The sequence below is a fragment of the Oryzias latipes genome, chromosome 2, assembly GCF_053564925.1.
Source record: "Oryzias latipes strain Hd-rR chromosome 2, Olatipes_Hd-rR_3.1".
Classification (NCBI taxonomy): domain Eukaryota; kingdom Metazoa; phylum Chordata; class Actinopteri; order Beloniformes; family Adrianichthyidae; genus Oryzias; species Oryzias latipes.
Genome location: NC_136238.1, coordinates 32,819,734 through 32,841,862, shown reverse-complemented (window position 1 = coordinate 32,841,862; position 22,129 = coordinate 32,819,734). Strand labels below are relative to the sequence as shown.

Here is a 22,129-nt window from a genome sequence, read left to right as displayed (position 1 = left end):
CAGACGTCAGATTGAAAAGCTCATCAAAGAACACATCCAACTAGCCAATCAGCAAAGCACTGACAAGCTGGACTTGTGCTCTCCTTCAGTGAAGAACCTCCTCCTGCTGCTCCTCCATCTTTAGCTCTGACTTTGGAAGTCTTAGCTCCTCCTCCTCACCATCACTGTGACTGTTGACGTCTTCCAACTCCTCCAGAAAGCTGTTTTCTGATGAAGCTCTAACATCTCCTCCCTGTTGCTGCTTTCAGTCCAAACTCACTCTGTTCATGTCAATTCACTCCAGAGAAAATCCTTTTTCTGGGAAGAATTTGCTCCAAGTTTTCCTCCAACTAAGAATCTGCAAACCCAGATGAGAACTCCCAGCAGGAAAAGAATTCATCTGCAGGAAACTAGAAAAAGGCCTTTTTGTGGGAGGAAACCATTCCAGATCTTTACAAACACCAGAAATCCCAACTTTTCCTCCACTTAGCCTGAGTTTGGGTTCCAGGAAGCGGTGTGTGTTCAAGCTCCGCCCCCAGCAGCATCTCATGAAGCCCCTCCATGAACCATGAAGGGACTTGAACCCTCAACCTTCTGATCCATGAGGCCACATGGTCTGAGAGAACATCCAGGTCCAGCTGCAGGTGGAGGACAGCATCATCCAGCCGTCACAGACTGGGGGCGGAGCCTGGAGATGACTGCTGAAGGTCAGAGGGCGGAGCTTCATCAGGATGAAGGTGCTGCTTGGATTCTGCTTTGATGTCCGTCTGTTCTCAGTCCCTTCATGGCTGCTGCTCAGAGCTGTTTCTGGATGTTTCTGGAGAATTCATGTCTTTACTGATCCAAATGTGGGATTTCTGTTTTTCTTTGGACTTTTCTTTATTTCAGGCTTTTAGCTTTTGGAACTTTCTTTGTTTCTATGCTTTAACTTCCAAACGGGTTTATCTAAGACAATCTGATTGTTTTTCATTTGACTTTCTAGGAACTTTCTGTTTCATCTTTGAGGATTTGGACTTTTGAAAGACTTTTAGCTGCAGTTTCATCCTTTGAACCAGATGGATCTGAATCTAGAGTCAAAGATTCTAAGGAAATCATGGATTCACAGACATTTGATTGAATTTCTGTCTGGATCAGAAACCAACAGCAGACATTTCAAGCCGTCATCTGTTCCTAATGTTCATTCCCCGCCATCATTGAAAGCTTTTGGAATAGTCCCTAAAGCCAGCGATCGGGCCGCTTTGGAGCATGAACTCATCACTCGGTGTCACGGTGGCAGAGAGATGACAGATCCCAAATCTGAGGCTGAAATGATCACGTCCTACCAGCTACACTCTGGATTTGGGACCAAAAACCTTTGAAGATGTTGGAGCATTGTTGGAGAATAGACTGACAACATTTGTTTGGAAGAAAGATTGACCTTTGACCCCTCCCTCATGTGTTCCACATCCAGCTACAGACACACCACTACAGCTCACATTCCACTTCTGATCCAGCAGTTAGAACCAGAGCCTGCATTTGCAGCAGGTTCCAACCCACTGACCACTGATCCACACAGGGGGACGTCCTAAGGGGCGGAGTCAGCCACTGGAGAGAGCAAAGAGGAGAAATGGGGGTCACTCTGGGCCTCTCTGTGTCTGGACCTTCAGAGGAGCCCCAGCGCTGGTCTTTGCGTGGATTTGTTTTAGACTTGTTCAGAGTCAAATGCATGTTTTAAGGGGAGGAGGATTATTTTGTTGTTGCTGTTTTTGTTCCTATTCTTACAATCCACTATATGTCCCGTGTTGAATTCTACTATTAAAATGTGGGAAACAAATGTTTATCAAATCCAAATCAATCCAAAAGCCTGGAGACTGGATGGCCGTGGTCCTCCCTTTGACCTGGACAGTGGTTGCCATGGATACCTGCACACTCACCAGGCTGTGACTTAGAAGAAGAAAAAGAGACCAAAATGATTGATAAAGCAGGTTTTCCAGGGAAATCCCACAAAGTGCTTTCCAAGCTAGAACTAAGAATATCCAGCATGCATTTGGAAAAACTCAGTAGCTTCTTGTGGAAAATGATGAGTCATTGTAAAAGCATTCTATGAATGCTCAGAAAACTTCCTCTAAGGTTGTGGTTGTTTGGAGAAGTCCTCCTCTTCAAAGAAGTTCTCCTGACCATCTTCAAAGCCACTTTCTGCTTTTTCAAACGCTACTGTTCAACAAAAACTTGGTTTCTGCCACAAAACCAACCTTAGACACTGAAACAGAATGAATCCAATGCAGAAATGTGTTGACACCTTTAATTCAAAGCTTCAATCAGTTTGAATCTCATGAAGAACATTTCAAAAATCCACATTTGGATCAGGCGTCTTCATCAGAGCACAACTCATGTTTCCAGGACTGTGACTCACCAATAGATCCTCATTTCCTTTACACAATCTGTTTCCATCATTTGGATTTTTCATAAAAACTTGAGTTAGAAAAGAATTGTTGCCCCAAAATGTCCAGTTTGAATAGTCTACAGTTTGTTGTGTTTGGTTGCTAGGTAACAGGGTCTTTAATGTCTATGATGTCATGGTGGCTTTCAGAGTTGAACTCCTGAATATGACGGTAAACATTTGGATTGAACAAAAATGGGATTGAAGCTCATGCTAAATCCTGATCTCAATGCTGAAAAAACCTCCTCCTAGATTCTGGTTGTTTGGAGAAGTCCTCCTCTTCCAAGAATTCCTGAAAAAAGCCCTCATTTCTCCTGACAATCTTCAAAGCCACTTTCTGCTTTAGTTTAGTCCAAACTTGCTTTATGCTGACAACATTTACAGCTTGAATCAATCTGAAGAATCCAAGGAAACAAACCAATCTAAGTCTGCATTCATGCCACTTCAGAACCAACAAAGCATGTTTCCAGGACGCTGACTTACCAATAGAACTTGGGATTTCCTTTGCAGAATCCTTCTCCGTGTGTTTTCCTTTGTTTTTCTCCCCAAAACCTAAAGCAGAGATTTTTGCTGAGCTGCAGAACAAACGTCTGACTGCTTTAACCGCCGTTGATGGTTTGTTGTGTTTCCCTCTATAGCTGCTATGGTCTTGGTATGGTTGCTAGGTAACACTGTCTTTGATGATGATGACGTCAGAGTGGCCTCTAGAATGGACTTTTTTCTTGTGTAACAAGGAGCTGTAACCTTTAGGGCACTAGGACCCAGAAAGAGGTCCAGGCAGTGACAGTGATGTGATGCTATTTTCATTAAACAAATCACAGAAAAGTTCAAGAAAGTAAATCATCTAAAGTATTTCTGTGCAAAATAGTGTTAATATGTTGTCAAAATTAAATGTTGTCTCCTGTCTGGAGGTATTTCAGTTCATTAAAAACTGACATAAATGAGTAACGTTCACTGCAAACTGTGCAGAAGGCATGTTCTTTCTAAAACTGGAAATAGCACCAACCTTTTTTATCACCTGAAGCTGAGTCTCCATTTGATAATTCAATAAAAATAACTTTTCATTTCCTCATTAGAAAGCAACTTTATTGGAGTTTCATTTGTCATTGGTCTTTTTGAGCCAAAATTCTGAAGAAATCAAAACAAAAGGCTTTTCCAACAGAATCAGAACGTTAGCACGTGACCTAAGTTTGTTCACTTTGTGCTAAATGTTGATTTCTTTGACTGTTGTGTTAATAATATCAACAGTTCTCTGTCGCCCTCTGGTGGTTCATCAGAGAAGCCAAATTTCCAAAGAAAGTGAATCAATAAATATGAGCTAATTCTAGATGCAGGTTTGAAAACACAGATGGAAAACAGCATCAATACAAATATTAGTCAATGTTTCCTTGAATGGAACAATTTCAGGATTTGTTGTCATAAAGTTGTGAAAAACTGTCTTGTAAAGTGTGTGGTGACGGTCCACTGTGGAAAATGACTGTTTGTGGAACATTGAGATGTGCTCAGTGATTTTGGTTTAGGACACTTTGGTTTCATTTCAAACGTTGGTTTCTCCTAAATCTACAAACTCTCTCCACAAACTGTCTCCTAACTCTCAGGGATTCCTGCTGCTGGCAAAACTCACGGCTCAAGGAACCACTTCATGAATCAGTCACGCTTTGGAATGAACTTTATTGAACAACATGTCATGGTCTGGAAGAAGCCCCAGTTCCAGCTGACAGAAGTCTGGTTCTGATCCATCTTAGGCGGTTCTTCCAGAGGTGCTGATGTTGGATGGAAGAACAAGTCTCTCAGGTGATGGAAGCAGCAGATATTGGTGGAGAGGATTTCATCTGAGAATACGGACAACTTCCAGACCAAAGCTGTTCCTGTCTCCAACAGTCTGGAACAGTTTGTCCTGCAGGAAGTTCCTGATGTTTACTTCTATGCTGGATTTTCATTTTCCAGTGTTTCCACCACTGATGATGTCATCAATCTGATCTTTACTTCCTGGTTTTATTGACAGCAAATGTCCCTAAAGATCTGACCCCCTAAAAGCTCCAATAGCAGCTCATCAGAAACTCTGATCTTTCTTGATGTGGAGGGGCGGAGCCTGAAGAGGAAGCATCTTTCTGCAGGTGGTGCTGCAGCTTTGAGCATGTTTTCCAACTCTTTAGCTTCTGCTGTTCATGGAGTCGTGTCCCTCTGTTCTTGGAAAGGAGAACTTTTCCCATTTCCACTCCCTCCTTTCAGCTGCTGCCCACTGTTCCCCTCTGAATCAGGAGGGAGGAGCTGTCATCTGTTCTGCCCACCCCCATCTAGAAAGACATCAGCACCACCTGAACATTCCAAAGCTCTTTTCCAACCCATTTCTACTGAGAAGGAACCAAACACATGAAGATTAGAACAGCTGGAACAGGATGAGGGGGAAGGCTAAAGATTCAAGTCTGTTTGTGAGTCAAAGATAGAATGAAGACAGAAATCAATAGAAAACACAGAGTTGATTCAAAAGAGCATTTATTAGATCCAAACAGGCTGCAGGAATTTTACAGACAGCTTTCAGTTTGAAGCCTTTTGACAGTAAGATGCAGTTCTGCAAACAGCCAGCAGGTGTCTCCCTCCTGCTTCAATAAAGTTGGTGTTGTTGCAGCAGCTGCATCAAAGTGATTCTCTGCATCCAGAGGCTGTCATTCCTCACTAAGATCCGCTCTGTTCATTTATGTCCTCCGGAGAAAACAGGCTTTATGCTCAGAAAGTTTCTACTAGTTTAGACATTCTAGAAAATGAGGAGATTCTACTGGATTTAGATGAAACTTCTTTAAAACTGCAGCTAAAAATGCTGTCAGCATGAAAAAGAACAGTTTTACCCACAAAACACCAAAGAAAAAGGAAGTTCAGTCAGAAAACTTTGATTATCTAGAAAAGAATCTGTTTGTCTGCAGGTCTGTTTTTCTCCAGATCCTGGAGCTGCTGAACATCTGAATCCAACCCATGTTTCAGATCAACACTCCAAGTTAGAATGAGAAGAGGAAGTGCAGTTCTCCATCAGTCCACCGGGGGAGCTGCAGCACAATAACTGTCCACTTGATGCTGAGAGAGACAGTGGAGCTGATCTCAGATCAGTTCCTGCTGCAGCTCTGACACTCATCTCCACTTCCTCTGATTCCTCCATCACTCTGCTCTCCACCTCCCAGGAACACCGTCCAGTCACAACATCTCTGTAGACCAGCTGCTGCTGCTGCTCCTCTCTGCTCCTCCAGGAGGAACAACTGAACCACCCCCTCCACCTGCAGAGAGAAAGTAGAGAGACAGAGATGAAGGAGTGTCTCCTGATCCTGGTCTGTCAGTCAGTGATGCAGCACAGCAGCAGAAAGAGCAGCAGGAGCTTCAGTCCTGTTCAGAGCAGCAGCTTCCTGTCATCTTCACCTGTTGGAGCTTCTGCTGCTCTGATTGGCTGACTGTTGTCCTGAAGCCTGTCATCATTCTCCTCAGAGCTTCACTGAGAAGCTGCAGCTTCACAGGAAACTCTGCATCTTTGCTCTCAAACTAACTTTAGGACCAAACATCTGGAAGCAGCTGGACTGACTCCAACCCTCTACTGACCTCAGCGTCTGCAGTTTGGAGTTTGGACTCTCCACCAGATCCTGGAGCTGCTGAATAACTGAAGAATAAAGGTTGTTGTCTCTCAGGTCCAGTTCTGTCAGGTGGGACGGGTTGGACTTCAGAGCTGAGACCAGAGCAGCACAGCTGGATTTTGACAACCTGCAGTTCTTCAACCTGAATCCAGAACAAAGAGTTGAGTTTAAAGACAAAGTTCATGTTTTTCATCCTTCACTTCTTCTAAAGAGTTCAGAGCTGAAGAAGATCAGAAAGTTAAGAAAAAGTCCAAAGATGTGAAGCAACAGCAGCAGATCAGAAGAGTCCAGCAGAAGCAGAGAAGAAGAACATTCAGGAACATTCAAGACAACATGCAGCTGCTTCAGGAAAGAAGTCCAGATGTGTGAAAGTCAAACATCAGCCTGTGGCTGCATCCAAACCAACTGATGTTTCTGCAGCAACAGCAGAAAAAGTCCACTTCCTCTTTCTGCTCAGCTCTTCTCCAAACAGCATAGAATCATGGGAGAATTTCAGCAGCATGATGCTGGAAAGTCTTCATCCCAGTTTTCAGGAGATGATCTTCCAGTCCTTCTCTGCTGCAGCCCTTCAAGCAGAGACTTTCAGCTCCAACAGATCAAAGAAGAAGGAAGTGATGAGGAAGAGTCAGCAGCAAATGTTGGACATTGATCCCTGATCCATGACTTCATCTCTGAATGAAGAGTCAGAAGCTGCTGGGAGCTTTGATGGATGATGTGATGATGTTTGTGGATGGAAAGGTGAGGATGTTTGTGGAGGATGTGTCTGTCAGAGCAGCATCCAGCTGCAGCATGCCTCTGTCACTGTCTGCTCACAAACATCAGCCGCTGGACTCTCAGCTGCATCTGCTGAAACACAGCAGCAGGACTCAGAGTGCATGTGGGCGTGCACAGCTGCTTCTTCTGCACGTGCTTTAAAGGAGTCTGTTGGAGCAAAGACACAAAGAGGAGGGGATGGCTGAAAGCAGAACTTTGTGGAGCACAAATGTCAGCAGACAGCTTTGAAACAAGCAGCTGCAGGAAGATGCTGCTGCAGATCAGAATCTGGACATTTCTGCTTACTGTGGGTCAACACAACTTTGTCAGCATATTGATCTGAACACAACTGAAACATGGAGTCTGACCTCAGAGTCTGCAGTCTGGACTCTCCAGAAAACCACACAGATGAAGAACTCCTGAATCCTGCAGGTTCTGGTTCCAGCTCAGGTCCAGTTCTGTCAGATTAGACGGGTTTTTCTTCAGAGCTGAGACCAGAACTTCACAGCTGATCTCTGACAAACTGCCTCCCTTCAACCTGCAATCAGACAGAAAAGTGTGTTCAGGAGCAGTGATGCAGCTGGAGGTCCAGAAACTTGGTCCATTCAGTCAGGTGGGACCCGCCCTGATGACAGACTGACAGATGACATTTTCACTGTTTGCTCATTTTATTTTGGATTTGGACCCAAAAACATGATCATGAATGAAAATGACAGATTAGAAATGACTTGAAATGAAGTTCAAACAGACGAGGAATTTATCTACATTTATCATAATGGATTAATAATAACTAAATACATTTTTAAAAGCCTGTCAGAAAAAGATTTAATGAAAAACAAATTTTAATTTGAATTATAGAACAAAAACAGAATAATCCAATCAATTTTGCTTTAATTTAAAACTTTGATTTAAAAATAAATTAAATCAAATTTAATTTAAATTGTATTTCTTCAGCTTGAATTCTAAATTATGAAATGCATTTTCAAATTACATCCTCACATTGCAAAGTTAATTGTTCATTGACAATTGAAGATGAAAGCTTCTGGTCAGAACTTTGTCTAAACACCTTAAACTGACAAAAAGTCCAAATCTGCAGCTAATCCATTTCAAAACTCTACACAGAATTTACTACACTGGACAGAGGATGTTCAAGATGGGTCTCAGTAACTCAGACATTTGTCAGCACTGTGACAGTAATCTACCCGACAGTTACATGCATGCACTCTGGTTCTGCACGCCTGTCCAGGCTCTCTGGCAGCAGGTATGTGCTGATCTATCAGTCTGGCTTAAGGTTTCAATCACGGCTTCACTTTGTGTGCTTGGTGACATGAGTGCCATCGATGTAGAAAGAGGATTAGTATCTATCATTTTCATAACTCTTTGTATTGCTAAAAAAAACAATTTTAATAAATTGGAAAAACAAGAAAAATATAAATATAAGTCAACACAGAAATCTGCTGTTTGATCATATCAGCTTGGAAAAAGTGTCTGCCCAAAGTTCAAGCGACTTTGAAAGGATTCAGTCTCTCTGGTCTCCCATAGCTAACTCCTTGACTTAGGGGGTGGGGCGCCTGGTCGTCCCCGCTTCTTGCCTTTGTGGGGGTCGGGGCCTCCGTTGCCTGGCGGGGGGTGGCGGGGACTCCGTTGGTCGGGGGGCTGCGTCCGGTGCCTGGGTGGGGCGGGCTGGGGTGCTGCGTGGTCTTCTGGGTGTGAGGGTGGGGGGGTGGGGGGGCTGAGTGTTGGCCCGGCTTGGCTTGGAGGGGTGGTCTCTTTGCTTGTGCTGGGGGGGTTGGCGGGGGGCTGCCCGTCTACACCTGCGGCTGGGGTCGGCCCTTTCCTGGCTCTGGGACGGGGCGGGGCATCCCTCTTGGGGCCCCCGGTCGCTCTGGGTGTCATCCGCTGGGGCTGCGGGGTCTGGGGAGATGTTTGTGTGGGGGGGGCTTGTCGGCCTGGTCCTGTGTGGGGGGCTTTCTGGGGGGGGGTCCCACCATCGGTACGGGACCTTGGCGGTTTGGCGGGCCGGGGTCCCCGCTGAGGCAATCGGCGGTTGCCCAGGTCGGTTGGCGGTCCTCGGTCCTGTCGAGGCCTGACCGGGCTCTCCCGGGGCTGGCGCCTAGGGGTGGGGGCCTGGGCTTGCTCCGGGAGGGGCGGGGGGGGGGGCGCCCCTGGCTCCCCCCTTTCTGTGTGGGGTGGGTGGTGCTGGGCCTGGGGCGTCGGAGTCTCGGGGATGGGGCCTCGGGGCCGGGTTCCTGGGCGCGTTGCTGGGGGGGACGGCTGATTGAACACCGGGGGACAGTCTACCAGCTGTCCCCAACTTACCTAACCCTTCCTCATATAATCTCATATTAGGGTGAGGGGGTGGGGGGTTTAGCCTGCGTTGGGCCTTGGGGGGGGGGGGGGGGGGGCTACTTGGCAGTGGTCCCCCTCCCATGGTTGCCGTATGGAGTGGGCCCCCCCTCTCTCGGTTTTATTTGCACCTTAGACATGTAGGGCCCTTGGTAGGGGGGGTGCTTGGACATCACTGCCAGCAAGCAGTAGATGTCCTCCTGGCACCCTACCCGGCAATTTTAACTGCACCTTAGACATTTAGGGCCCCTTGGTGTGGAGAGTGAGGGGACATAGCTGTGAGTAATCAGGAGATGTCTCCTCAGTGCCCTACCCGCCAATTTTAAATGCACCCCCTTAGTGCACACACCATTTACTCCTCAAAATATACATTCAAACATAAACACACACACACACACACCCTCACTAACACACACGCACACAGTCATGTCGCAAGGAAGGCGGGACCTCGGACCATCTGTCCCCTGCCCCGTCCCTGGTGGGGCGTGCGGGGCCCTTGGCGGCGGTGGCCGTGTCCCCTGGGTGCCGGTTTCCAGGGCCCGGCGGTGCTTTCCCCACACAGGGAGGGGGATCCCTGAGCTTTCTGGAAAGCCCGGAGACCGGGGATCATATTACACCTGGGCCGGGGGTGTCTGTGTCCCTGGGTTCTGGTCCTTGCCACCGGGTGCCGGGCCTGCCAATTTCCATCTGTGGCCGAGCCTGGTCGGGCCATGTCTACAGCAACCCTTGTGGGCCCCCCTTCTCTCTGGGGTGCCCCTCTCCTGGGCGATGGCGGCTGGCCCCTGTCTTACGCCTTTCTGGACCGTCTGTCGCCCTGGTGGGTTGCTGCTTGGAGCGCGGAGCGGGTCTCCCTTGGGGAGTTCTGGCTCGTACCTGGGGTTGGGGCCCCACATCGGCGCCTCTGATCACCTCACTGTGATGCTAACGCCAGCATACAGACAGAGAGTGAAAGTGACCAAACCTGTTCTGAAAGAAGTAAGGGTGTGGCCACAGGAGGCCACTTCTGTTCTCCAGGACTGTTTTGGGACGACAAATTGGGAAATGTTCAAAGAAGCAGCCACCTATAACAACACCACAGACATCAAGGAGTTCACAGACACTGTGACGTCCTACATCACCAAATGCATTGATGATGTGACCCATAAAAAGAACGTCATCACTCGAGCTAACCAAAAGCCATGGCTGACAGGGGACGTCCACAGGCTGCTGAGGGCGAGAGACAAGGCTTTCAGAGCTGGGGATCAATCAAGCTTGAGAACATAAAGAACCAACCTGTCCCGTGGCATCAGGTAAGCCAAACAAGTTTACACACACAAAATAACCGCTCACTTCAGGGATAGCAAGGATACTCAGAGACTATGGCAGGGCATCCAGGCCATCACACACTACAAACCTGCACCGCGAAGCTGTGAGAGCAACACCACTCTGCTCAACAACCTGAACAGCTTCTTTGCACGCTTTGAAGCACAAAACCACACTTGCCCACAGAAAACACCACCATCTCCGCACGACCAGCCTCTGTGCCTGTCTGCTGCCAGCGTGAAGAGGACACTCTCCACCATCAACATCCGGAAAGCAGCGGGTCCAGACAACATCCCTGGCAGTGTGCTAAAAGACTATGCGGAGGAACTGAAGGATGTCTTCACAGACATCTTTAACATCTCCCTGAGACAAGCCATTGTCCCATCAGGCTTTAAAACTGCCACCATCATACCTGTGCCAAAGAAATCATCCCCATACTGCTTCAATGACTACCGTCCTGTGGCACTGACACCCATTATCATGAAGTGCTTCGAACGACTAGTCATGTCACACATCAAATCTAACCTACCCCCCACCCTGGACCCATACCAGTTTGCATATAGAGCAAAACGATCCGCAGAAGATGCAATGTGCTCTGCCCTCCACCCAGTTCTCACTCACTTGGACAAGAAAGACTCATATGTGAGAATGCTGTTCATAGACTTAAGTTCAGCATTTAATACCATAATGCCACAACAACTCATCTGCAAACTGGACACACTGGGCCTCAGCACCTCCCTCTGCAACTGGCTGTTGGATTTCCTCAGTCAGAGGCCTCAAGCAGTTCGCGTTGGCAACAACTTCTCCAACAGCATCACCCTGAGCACAGGGGCCCTTCAAGGCTGTGTTCTCAGTCCCCTGCTGTTCACCCTGCTGACACACGACTGCACACCAACCTATAGCTCCAACCACCTTGTGAAGTTTGCGGACGACAAAACACTAGTGGGGATCATCACCAAGAACGATGAGACCCACTACAGAAAAGAGGTGGAGCTCCTGACCAAGTGGTGCAAAGACAACAACCTCTCGCTTAACGTTAGCAAGACCAAAGAGATTGTTGTCAACTTCCAGAGAGGCCACACCCAACACCCCCCACTCACCATCGAAGGTGCTGCAGGGGAGAGGGTGAGCAGCACCAAGTTCCTGGGGGTGCACATCAGTGAGGACCTCTCCTGGACAACCAACACTGCATCACTGGCAAAGAAAGCACAGCAGCGCCTCTACTTTCTGCGCAAACTCAACCGGGCAAGTGCTCCACCACCCATCTTGACAACATTCTGCAGGGGAACCATTGAGAGCATCCTTTCCAGCTGCATCACTGTGTGGGGTGGGAGCTGCACGGACAAAAACAGAAAAGCTCTGCAACGCACAGTGAGAACAGCTGAGAAAATAATTGGTGTTTCACTCCCCTCCCTGCAAGACATATTCACCACCCGCCTCACCCGCAAAGCCATCACAATCGTAAATGAAGCAAGCCACCCTGCACACAGTCTGTTCAGCCTCCTGCCATCTGGAAAGAGGTAGAGGAGCCTCCGCTCCCGCACTACCAGACTCACCAACAGCTTTATCCATCAGGCTGTGAGACTGCTTAAATCACCCCCCTCCCCACTCACAGCGCCAGCCAGCAGGACCACCGGAATAGGACAAACACCCCTCCTCCACTAAGTGTTTGAAGGACAAACACTTAACACTGAATTGAGACAAATAACTACCTCTGCATATGCAACTGCACATGTAAATAACATTTATTCCTACCAACTACCTTACCTACAACTAGTGTACCTCCCAGTACACTACCTGTAAATGCACACAGTTGGCTCATGTTGCTTTAAACAACCTGCACCTTGTTTTCACATGTTTATTTTTTCATATTTTATTATTTATCATTACTTAGAGATTAGAGATTGTATCTGCACTTTACTGTTGTTGTCTACGCACGGGACAGTGATAAACGTAATTTCGATTCCTTTGTATGTCAAACACATGTGAAGAAATTGACAAATAAACCTGACTTTGACTTTGACTTCTTTTTTATTTTATGAACATATTAATACATGATCCAGCTGAGAGATACATTTAACCATTTTGTCTGTACAAGATTCAACATACTTGAATAGAAAATCTAAACATTAAGATAATGGAACAAACCACCCACCCTCCCCCGCCCCATCCCAGCATGAAAATCAGAAAGAGAATAAAAATAATATTGACATAGATCAGAAGACCACAGGCACAAACTCAACCTGGTAACAGTTCTAATGTGAAAATAGTCAATGAAACATTTGTTGTAAAATGTGTGCGTGCATCCTCTCAATGTGTATTTAATTTTGTCTGATTAAAAAAAAAACATCCCATCATTTAGCCATTTGTGAAATAGATGGATATTTAATGGATTTCCAATAACAGTCAACGTCTTGCTGACAGAGATGTGAATGCTATGATGTCTGTTTGACTGATCCTTGTACTTCTACTTTGTTCCAAACATGAATGAAACTTTTTAAAATTCTATTGAATTTGCAGAGCGTGCCTTGTGGGCGCTTTAAGTGGTCTTCGCAAGCGACCATGCGCCCGCAGGCACTGCTGTGGTGACCCCTGATGTAATGGAAACGCGGCTAATGGTACGTTCCATTTTCATGATGTCCATTCAGGTGGCTGGAGGAGCCTCAAGGGACCTGCAAACACACCTGTACTCCTCTCTGTGACCCTCCATGAACCCTAGCACCCAAAAACCCAGAGCACCTGTACAGGTACATGTGACTAAGGCTTCAAGTATGACAGAAATGAAGTTTGAAGATGTTGACAGTTCATGAGGATGACTGACAGCCTCTGGGGCAAAGTGAAAATGGGCGGGGTTATTGGCACTCACACACATTTGGAAATAATGAAACCAAATTCACATTCTCTTGACACCCTCAGATTCCAGCAGAAGGAAGGTCTGAATTCCTCTCTGATTTTTGAAGTTATTTTGCCAACTGGAGTTTTCAAATATACTTTTACTGATTTCCTTTCACTTTACAGACCCACTCCAAAGAGAAACATGTTTTTAACACGTTCTTGTAGCATTTTTCTGAAAATAGAGGACAATGAGACCTCGAGTTAACTATGGAGTCCCACAGGGCTCAGTTCTAGGACCCTTCCTGCTGATGCTCTACATGCTGCCCCTAGTAAACGTCATCAGGAAACACAGCATTCATTTCCACTTTTATGCAGATGATATGCAGTTGTATTTCTCCATTAAACCTGACCAAGATGACCGTATAGAGAAACTGAATGCCTGCATCAGAGACAGTCAGATAGTCTCCCTGGATGGCGTTAGTATAGCCCCCAACACCACAGTTAGAAATCTAGGGGTTTTATTTGACCAGGACTTATCATTTAAGGCTCACATTTCTCTCTCTGCGCTTTAAAGGGACCTCTGAGACTCTCACAGAGCAGGAGCATTTATGCGGAGACTTGCTTACATCCAGGTGGATTTATTTATCATCATTAGTCATTCAGGTCAACATTGGATCATTCAGAGATCCTCACTGAACATCTGGAGAGTTGCTGCACTGAAAGAAAAGGGGCTGAATCATTTTGCACACCCAATATTTCAGTTTTTTTCAGTATTTGTTAAATAAGTTTGAAATATCCAATCAATTTGGTTCCACTTCATGATTGTGTCCCACTTATTGATGATTTTTCACAAAAATGACAGTTTTATGTCTTTATGTTCAAAGCCTGAAATGTGGCAAAGGTTGAAAAGTTCAAGGGGGGCTGACTACTTTCACAAGGCACAGTACGTTCCATGTACTTGATGTCCCTTTAGGTGGTCATACGAGCATCAAGGAAACTGCAAGACACACCTGTGCTCACCTTAAAATGCAGCCACTCCTCTCTACGGCCCTCCAAGGACCCAGACAACCCCCCCAAAAAACCATCACCTATTTGGGTCGACCCTCTCTCACAGGAACATGTGACTAAGGCTTCAAGTATGACAGAAAAGAAGTTTGAAGATGTTGACAGTTCATGAGGATGACTGACAGCCTCTGGGGCAAAGTGAAAATGGGCGGGGTTATTGGCACTCACACACATTTGGAAATAATGAAACCAAATTGAACAAACTTTCTCTTGACGCCCTCAGATTCCAGCAGAAGGAAGGTCTCAATTCCTTAAACTCCTGTTTAAATTCTTCTGCCAACAGGAGTTTTCAAAGATCCTTTCACTGGTTTTACTTTTCTTTAAAGAGACACTCCAATGAGTATCTGCTGCTTTAAAACACAGTCTTGTAGTTTTTTTTTCCCACAATGGAGGACATACATGAGTAAAAGAAAGATGAAAACTGCATTTCTGAGTATTTCTTTATTCAAATCATGGTGATGTAACAGTGATGTAAAAAAATTCCAGGGGGGGCTACAAGCTTCCTGCTCCTCCCCGTTCTGATCATCCACCTGCAGACCAACAGATCCATGAACGTCTTTGTTTTCCTGCTCTGAGCTGGAATCTGGATCAGAACCGGACGGATGGACAGATCTGTTGTTGCTGTTGTTTCTGTTGTACCCCTAATGTTAGGATGAGGGTGTGAGGGGCTGTACGCTAGTAGGAGAGAGTGGAAACAAAGGGATGATGGGAAGTAGTGGCAGGCTTACTCTGCATCAACAGTCCTGCCCACAACTCAGAGGTGAATTTTTAATGCTGCTCTGCAGAAACTATGTCCTAGAAACCACACAGGTTTTTAGATGTCGGCTAAAAACGGCACCATCGTCATCATCATCATCATCATCATCATCATCATCACTGTAAACGCTTTGAACGTTTGATCAGCAGATGATCAGACTGGGACTTTAAATTTATGCATGTGATCATTTAGAATTAAGAAATGAATAAAAATGTTTAAATGATTGGTTTCCTGATAGAAAACTCTTGGTGTTCTTTTATACTTTTAAAACTTCACATTCAGTAAATGTAACTATTGGAATGATTGTTAGTTTATTTTCCTGCTCTTGGATGCTCTTCAGGTACAAAGACACACATGACAGAGTTGGATGAACCAGGAGGGTGGAGAAGGTGGAGACAGTCCTCACAGCACCATCATACCTCCTTCTGGTACCACTCATCCATCTCCTCCATGTTCCTCTTTGCTATTTCATCATATTTTTCCCGGATCTCCTTGACAATGTCAGTCAGGTTGGAGTTCTGAGACTAGATCTCCACCGTCACCTTTGAGTCCCTGATCCTCTTCCACAGATCCTTGACTTTCTGCAAGAAAAAGAGTAGAAGTTCAGCCTCAGATGAGCAGAAAGCGACTCTGCCAACGTGCTGTCAGCCTCACAGCCTGGTGCTCTTTTTTCTGTTGTTGGAGCGTCTTTTTCAGTATTTCAATTTCCCTCCTTAAGTTGTCTTGTTGCTGTCGCAGTACGGCCGGATGGATGCTGGGAAGGCTCTTATAGCAGGTGTCTCCGCATAAATCCGCCCACCAGCAACCCGGTTGGCTCCAGAGACGCAGAAAAGCTGGTTCCGAGTCGAAATTCCAGTTTTTCACCTCAACCACATACCTCTCCTCCTCGGGTGTCATCTTATGATTGGACGTCAGCGCAGGTATGGGGAGGAGATGGAGACTCCTGTCCTGATAAAAGCAGGAGAAACGACGAGGCTCCACCAGACCTCACCTGTTCAGACGGACCTCACCTGTTCAGACGGACCTGACCTGCTCAGACGGACCTCACCTGTGTGTCAGAGTCCGTCATCATGAGTTCTTCTAACCATTTTACAGAAGCCAAGAGGGACAAAGATGGTATGAAAGAGGGCAACGACCAGTTCCTGGTTGTCATCAGTCAGGTGTGTGGAACTCCGTTTTTAAACTCTATTTCCTTTCAGAAAAATGTTTTATCAAATTTTCAAACATACTGTTGTTTAGCAAATATATCCAAAATGTGTGAATCTTGTGAACAATTCCTCCTAAAACAGCGTTTAAGCAGGAACATCTGGGAAAGTAAGAGGATCAAGACAGCTGTGCATGACTGAGTGTTTCTTCATGGTGGATCACTAAAATGAAAGGAACTCAGTGATTTGAATGTTTTGTGTCTTCAAAGCTGTTTGGGTTGATTCCAGTGGAGCTCATCATACGTGACATCATGGTGGGATCAAACCTAAAGCTTCATGGAAAACCTTTGAGACCCGTTTCTGTTCAGATTTGATGCTTGAGAAACGTGTACAAAGTTCAAGCCCAGCATATTTTGGGACGGTGCAAACATTGTGTCTGTGTGTTCCAGGTGATTCAATGTGAGACTGAGAACAAAAAGCTGGAAGAAAAACTGAAGATCCTCAAGGGGAGGGACGTCCACACCTGGAAGGTGGATGAGATTGTGAGGAGAGCAGAGGAAGAGCTGGAACAGCAGCTTCACGCTTTCCTCAAAGATCAGGAAAAGCTGAAGGAGGAGCTGTCTGTGCTGAAGAAGGAGGTGGAGGACACCAGGAGGAGGTCAGCAGAGGTTCTGGTTCTGAAGCTCTGAGTGTTTGTCAGCACGGTAACCATGGAAACGCTTGCAGGTACGAAGAAAAGAAGAAGAAAAGATCTGAAAAGATGAACACATTCATCAACAGCATCAAGGTAAAACCAACATCCTGAAGTGTTTGTGCCTCATCTAATGTTTACAAAAATATCTGAACTGTTTTTATGCAACAGGCTTTGGAGCATGAATGGCTGATAACAGCTGACTTGATGGTGGAAAAGAGGGTTCTGAACAATAAGCTGAACTTCCTCAGAGCTGGATTTAATGAGGTAAAGAGAGGTTCCATTCCTGGTTCTGGAGAAAAAAGACGTTCCTCCAGATGACCCTTCTGTGCGTCTGACCTTCAGGAACTCAAGGAGCTGGAGTCCAAGGTCCAGAATGAGAAGAGGGTCATCTCTGACACCAACAAACGGTCCCTGGACCTGGAGAACATCATCAAATCCCTTGAGGCTCATTATACAGCAATAGCAGATCGCACCAGGAAGCAAGTAGATCAGCTGAACAGGAAGAAGGTGAGGAAGAAGAAGATGAGGTCTGTCACACATTAACATCAGTGATGTCACTGTGGTTGCTCTCCTCCTCAGATTGACGCTTTGCGCCAAACTTCAGGCCAGTACGAGCAGAAGGCACACGAGATAAAGAGGGAAATTACACTACTGAAGAAGAGGATCACAGAACTCCAAACTAAGCTGGAGGTTCAGCAAACAAAGGTAAAGAGCAAACAACCAACTTCTGCATCCACCACCCCCATCCTGATGACATCCCTGTTTCCTGATAGGAAAAGGAGCTGGAAAAAGACTTAAAGCAGGAAGGAGGGGAGGACGCAGAAATCACTGGACTGGAGGAGAAACTGAAGAAGAAGAGGGAAATTCTGACCCTGCAGGTCCGTAAGCATCAGGAGCTGCTGAACATCAAGCTGGGCCTGGACATGGAGATCGCTACCTATGGGGGGCTTCTGGAGAACGAGGAGGAGGGGTAGGAGAGGCAGCAGGTCGACATGACATGAGAATGTGGGAGGAGTGTCCTAACGGTGGTTTCTGCTCCTCTTTTCACAGCTTAAAGGACATCCACACAGGTGAGAACCTCTCTGTCTTTGGTTTGTCTGTTTAGACCCAACAGAAATGCTCACAGCATCACTGGGGGGGCGGGGGGGTGTCACACAGGAAGTTACAGCACCTGTCTGTCGTTAAGGCAAAGAAACATCCTTTGTTGGAGTGGTGCGCCCCCTGGTGGAGAATTCCTGTTGTAACCAGCAGATTTCCTTCTATCTCACTAAACCAGAATGAAGCAGTTTCCTGTCCTGTTGCCGTGGTAACCAACAGTTCCCTGAAACTCTCACCTGCTGATCTGGTTGGAGTTGAAACCCGGCCGAGTTCCCAGAACACCGGGTTGCAGGTTCCACGGCTAGAGGTCTCCTCATGTGTTATCTAACGGAGCGGTTCTATGTGGTTTCATTCTGTGTTTTTTCTTTCTCTCTCTCACCTCTGTCAATGGAGAAGTAAATAAAATGAAAAGAGCTTCAAAGAAAATGTTTGTAAAGCAACCTTTTATTGGGGGGAGGGGGTGTCAGCCATTGGATTTGAGCAAATGCTTCCAGTTGGATGTTCTTCCACGTGGTTCATTTTCTCCTGTTTGTCTGCATCTTCTAACTTCAGTTCTGCTCCTCCTCCCCTTTCATCACACGTCTGTCCTGCTTGACACATGTAGCGTGTCTCTCATGAGGACTCGGTCAGAGGACTCGGTACATTTCACGTCTGTCTTTTCTCCACACGTTCTCTCTGCAGAGATCCTCAGATCTCCTCCTCCGTTCTCCGGATTCTCCTGATTTCTTCCCAAACTCTTGGTTGGAGCCCGAGTGGGTTTAAAGGAGAACATGCAGTGGGAGCTGTCCGGATGGTGGTGCTGAAACCTTCTGGAGGCTGAGACACAAAGACATCAGCTTTAAATATTTATCAAGAAATCAGAAATCAAGGGAATTCATGACAGAGAAAGACGTTCAACATGAAGGACATGGACATTCTTAAGTAAAGTTTAAGAAATAAAGGATGTTGGTCAGGACTTTCACATTAAAACAAATAATTAAGATGCATGTCTGTTTCTTCAAAATAAAATAGTTTCCAGATCAACACGCTGCTGAAAAATCCTCTCAGATTATGTGAGGCAGAAAGGCAGGAACCTTTTTAGAGAGAGAGAGAGAGAGAGAGAGAGAGACAGAGAGACAGTTATGTAAACACACAAACTTAAACATCAACATAAACATTGAACAACATTAACAGAAAAAGGTGTTTGGTGAAGCCAAGGCTCCTATCTACCTAGAAACTAAATAGAAAAAACAAAAACACTTCTCAAAATTACTTCACAACTACCAGAGTCTCTCAGTCCAGAAGGTATTTTGATATATTGTAACCCTTGTGCTATCCTAGGCACTTTAACTTTCGGAGTTGGGTCATCTAGACCCACTAGACCGGGGGTCGGCAACCCGTGGCTCAGGAGCGAGTGGGCCCTGGGCTGCTCTGTGTTGGGTGGGTGCCGTGGTAATGACCCACGGGGTTGGGCCGGGTCTTGGAATAAATGGATCCCCATGATATTGTTTCCTCACAGCAGAACCAAGCCAGACCTTCTTTGATACCCTTGTGCTACCTAAGATGACCCCACCCTTACTTTGACGTGTTATTCCTACCATGACAAAGGTGGAAGATTTCATGTAATCCATGGACACCAGTGAAAATCATTGAAGAAAAAAGGTTCAGAGCACTGTCTAGTGGGTCTAGATGACCCAACTCCCAATGTTAAAGTGCCTAGGATAGAACAAGGGTTAAGCTGCAGTTCTTTGTTTGTTCATGGTTCTACTGGGGGAATTGGATGGGTGGAGGGAGGAATCTGGTGAGGGAGGGGTCCCATCTTTGTGTGATTATCCTGTGTTTTCTGTTTTTAATCATTTTCCTTTTCTATTATTATTTTATCTGCTTTTATGTTAAGCGCTTTGTGTTTTTAACTGAAATGAAAGGCGCTATACAAATCAATAAAGTTTGAAGTTTGAGAGACGATCAGCTGATGATGACGAGGGAGAAGAACAGAGAGGAACAGAGGAGGGGGCTGGGGCAATGCATTACTCAGAAGATCCTTCTGGCCTTCACCTCACAAATTTGGGGAATCATTGAGGCAATAATGGTTGAAAACGGCTCACAAAAATGTTCTGCTGGGTCACATCCATAATCAGATAAGAAGTAATGAAATGTATACATTTAAACAATAAGGGTGGTTGGTGGGTGTTTAGATAGCTTTAGGAGGGGTGGATGGGAAGTTTTATTTTGAGCAACAAAAGGGGGGGGGGGCACAACAACGAAATTGAAAAACGAAACGGTACAAAAGTGAACCGAACCAAAATTGCCGTACCGAAACATTTCAGTACAACTACGTGTACCGTTGCACCCCTAAAATAGTCATGATTCTTTTTAAAAGCTAATAAAATTTGCGTTTCCTTGTACATAATAAGCTGTTTGAACCTATAGCTTGATGAGCAATAAACTGGTGTTACTGGGGGGTCAAACTCAGTCGCACAGGGAGCCTAAATCCAAAACACACTTTAGTTTCTGCCAAACATGATAAACATTTACTGAACACACTAAAGCTAAACTTTTTGAACACAAATATTTAAAAAGAGAGACAGGAATATGAATCCAGAATAAATCAAGTTAAACCTGAAATAGCGTATAATATTTTACTTCCATAAAAATATATTCTCTCACAATAATACAAATATGAACATGCTGCAGAACTAAACAAACAAATATTAATATTTGTTTCATTCTGTTTTCTCTGCTCTTTCATCATTTTTCAGAGCCGGACTCCTGCATCATTTTTAGCAAGAACTTCTTGGTGTGTGACGTCCTGTGTGTGTCTTTGTGAAACATACCAGAGGGACTGGATCTAAAAAAATCTGTTATTGTGACTATCATGTTTAGGTTTTATAAAACATTAAAAACTAAATCTTAGAACTCAGCAGTGGGATTACTCTAAACCTATTTGTTATTACCCTAATTTTGAGCAACACCAACAGTAGAAATCCTCCAAATACCTCAATCCATGAAAAATGATCTATAGTTTATTAATGATCTCATAAAGTGCAGCTGTTTTCCTGCTTTACCTGCTGTCTTTGTGTCAAATACTGACACCAACTAAACCACAGAAAAGACACGTAATAAAAATATCTACAATAGTTAGTAAATAATAGCATTATTAACATGAGCTGCTGAGTGATCCAGCAGCACGTGATGATCCAGGTGTTGCGTAATCGAGCGCCCACTACCCCTCCTCTTTTCCCTCCCACACATCCTTCTCTAAGACAGGAGGCACAGCTGCTGCCTAGAGAGGATTGTTAGCCTGAAATACTCCCAATTACCTGTGTTTGTGTGATTCACCCAATTTCTTGACTTGGTACGTTCCAAAGACTACCGCAAAGAGGTGAGGGTGCAAGTTTCAGTGTCGTGCAGCAGAGGGCCCTGTGAAACATTCAAAATGAAACCTTCAGACGTAGTGGTGGTCACATCCACATTAGAACTGTGGAATACCCTCCCCTTTGCCTGCTCTGGTTGATCAGGGGTCTTTCTTTTGCCCTTGTGCCCTTTCATGTGGCTGTTTTACGTTGTTTCACCCTTAGTGATTTCATCCTGTTGGGTTTGCTTCTTTTTTTTTTGCACCATAAGTGTGGAGAGAGGAGAGGGTGAAGACTTGGGTGCGACGTACAATGTCAGGCTGGTAAAATAAAAACTCAGGGTGCGGTCTGTTATAGTCCCATCAGATCAAACATTTTGTGTCTTCTTAATCGACTCAATACCGCCTTGGTAATTACAATATACACAATATACTGCTGATGGCTGGAAGAAGGACCAGAGCTTCTCTGAGCCGTCTCTACATAAAAACCAGAGTCGCCATGTTGTCAGGAAGCCCTGATGTGTTTGTCTGCTGCTCTTTTCCTCACAGATCAGACACAACAGCTTCATCATGAGAGCTGAAAAACAACTTTTACACAAAGAATCACCGAAGAAGAAGAAAACAGAGGAAACTCCAACGTCTGTGTCTGCTGGACAAACTCTGCTGTCTGACCGAGAGCAGAACTCCTCCCTCTTTGTGTGTGTGTGTGTGTGTGTATGTGTGTGTGTGTGTGTGTGTGTAGTAAAGAATATATAACAGTATAAAACCCATAGAAAATGGTTCAGAATCAT

General features: G+C 45.4%; 2 protein-coding genes across 4 annotated transcripts in view; one reads left to right on the top strand and one right to left on the bottom strand.

Moving 5' to 3' along the window:
* Window positions 1–4,877: 4,877 nt before the first annotated feature.
* LOC144987951 (uncharacterized) overlaps window positions 4,878–22,129 on the bottom strand; it is a 60,394-nt gene continuing 43,142 nt past the window's right edge. The window contains exons 3-7 of one of the 2 annotated variants that reach the window (XM_078937823.1): window positions 15,725–18,823; window positions 15,490–15,651; window positions 7,134–7,303; window positions 5,981–6,933; window positions 4,878–5,664 (exon numbers count right to left, since the gene is read on the bottom strand). In XM_078937823.1, coding sequence (XP_078793949.1) covers window positions 18,582–18,823 — 242 coding nt within the window. In that variant the 3' untranslated portion in view covers window positions 4,878–5,664; window positions 5,981–6,933; window positions 7,134–7,303; window positions 15,490–15,651; window positions 15,725–18,581. The remainder of the gene's footprint in view (window positions 5,665–5,980; window positions 6,934–7,133; window positions 7,304–15,489; window positions 15,652–15,724; window positions 18,824–22,129) is intronic. The other variant, XR_013651641.1, reaches the window with a different exon arrangement.
* On the top strand, window positions 16,066–18,989 carry LOC144987881 (intermediate filament protein ON3-like). Of its 2 annotated transcripts, none has more exons than XM_078937608.1 (9): window positions 16,066–16,230; window positions 16,665–16,873; window positions 16,942–17,002; window positions 17,078–17,173; window positions 17,252–17,416; window positions 17,489–17,614; window positions 17,683–17,879; window positions 17,960–17,979; window positions 18,689–18,989. In XM_078937608.1, the coding sequence occupies exons 1-9, from the start codon at window positions 16,141–16,143 to the stop codon at window positions 18,727–18,729; spliced, it is 1,005 nt and encodes a 334-aa protein (XP_078793734.1). In that variant the 5' UTR covers window positions 16,066–16,140; the 3' UTR covers window positions 18,730–18,989. The 2 variants fall into 2 exon arrangements, with proteins under 2 accessions (XP_078793734.1, XP_078793744.1); XM_078937618.1 differs by lacking the exon at window positions 18,689–18,989 and adding an exon at window positions 18,186–18,433.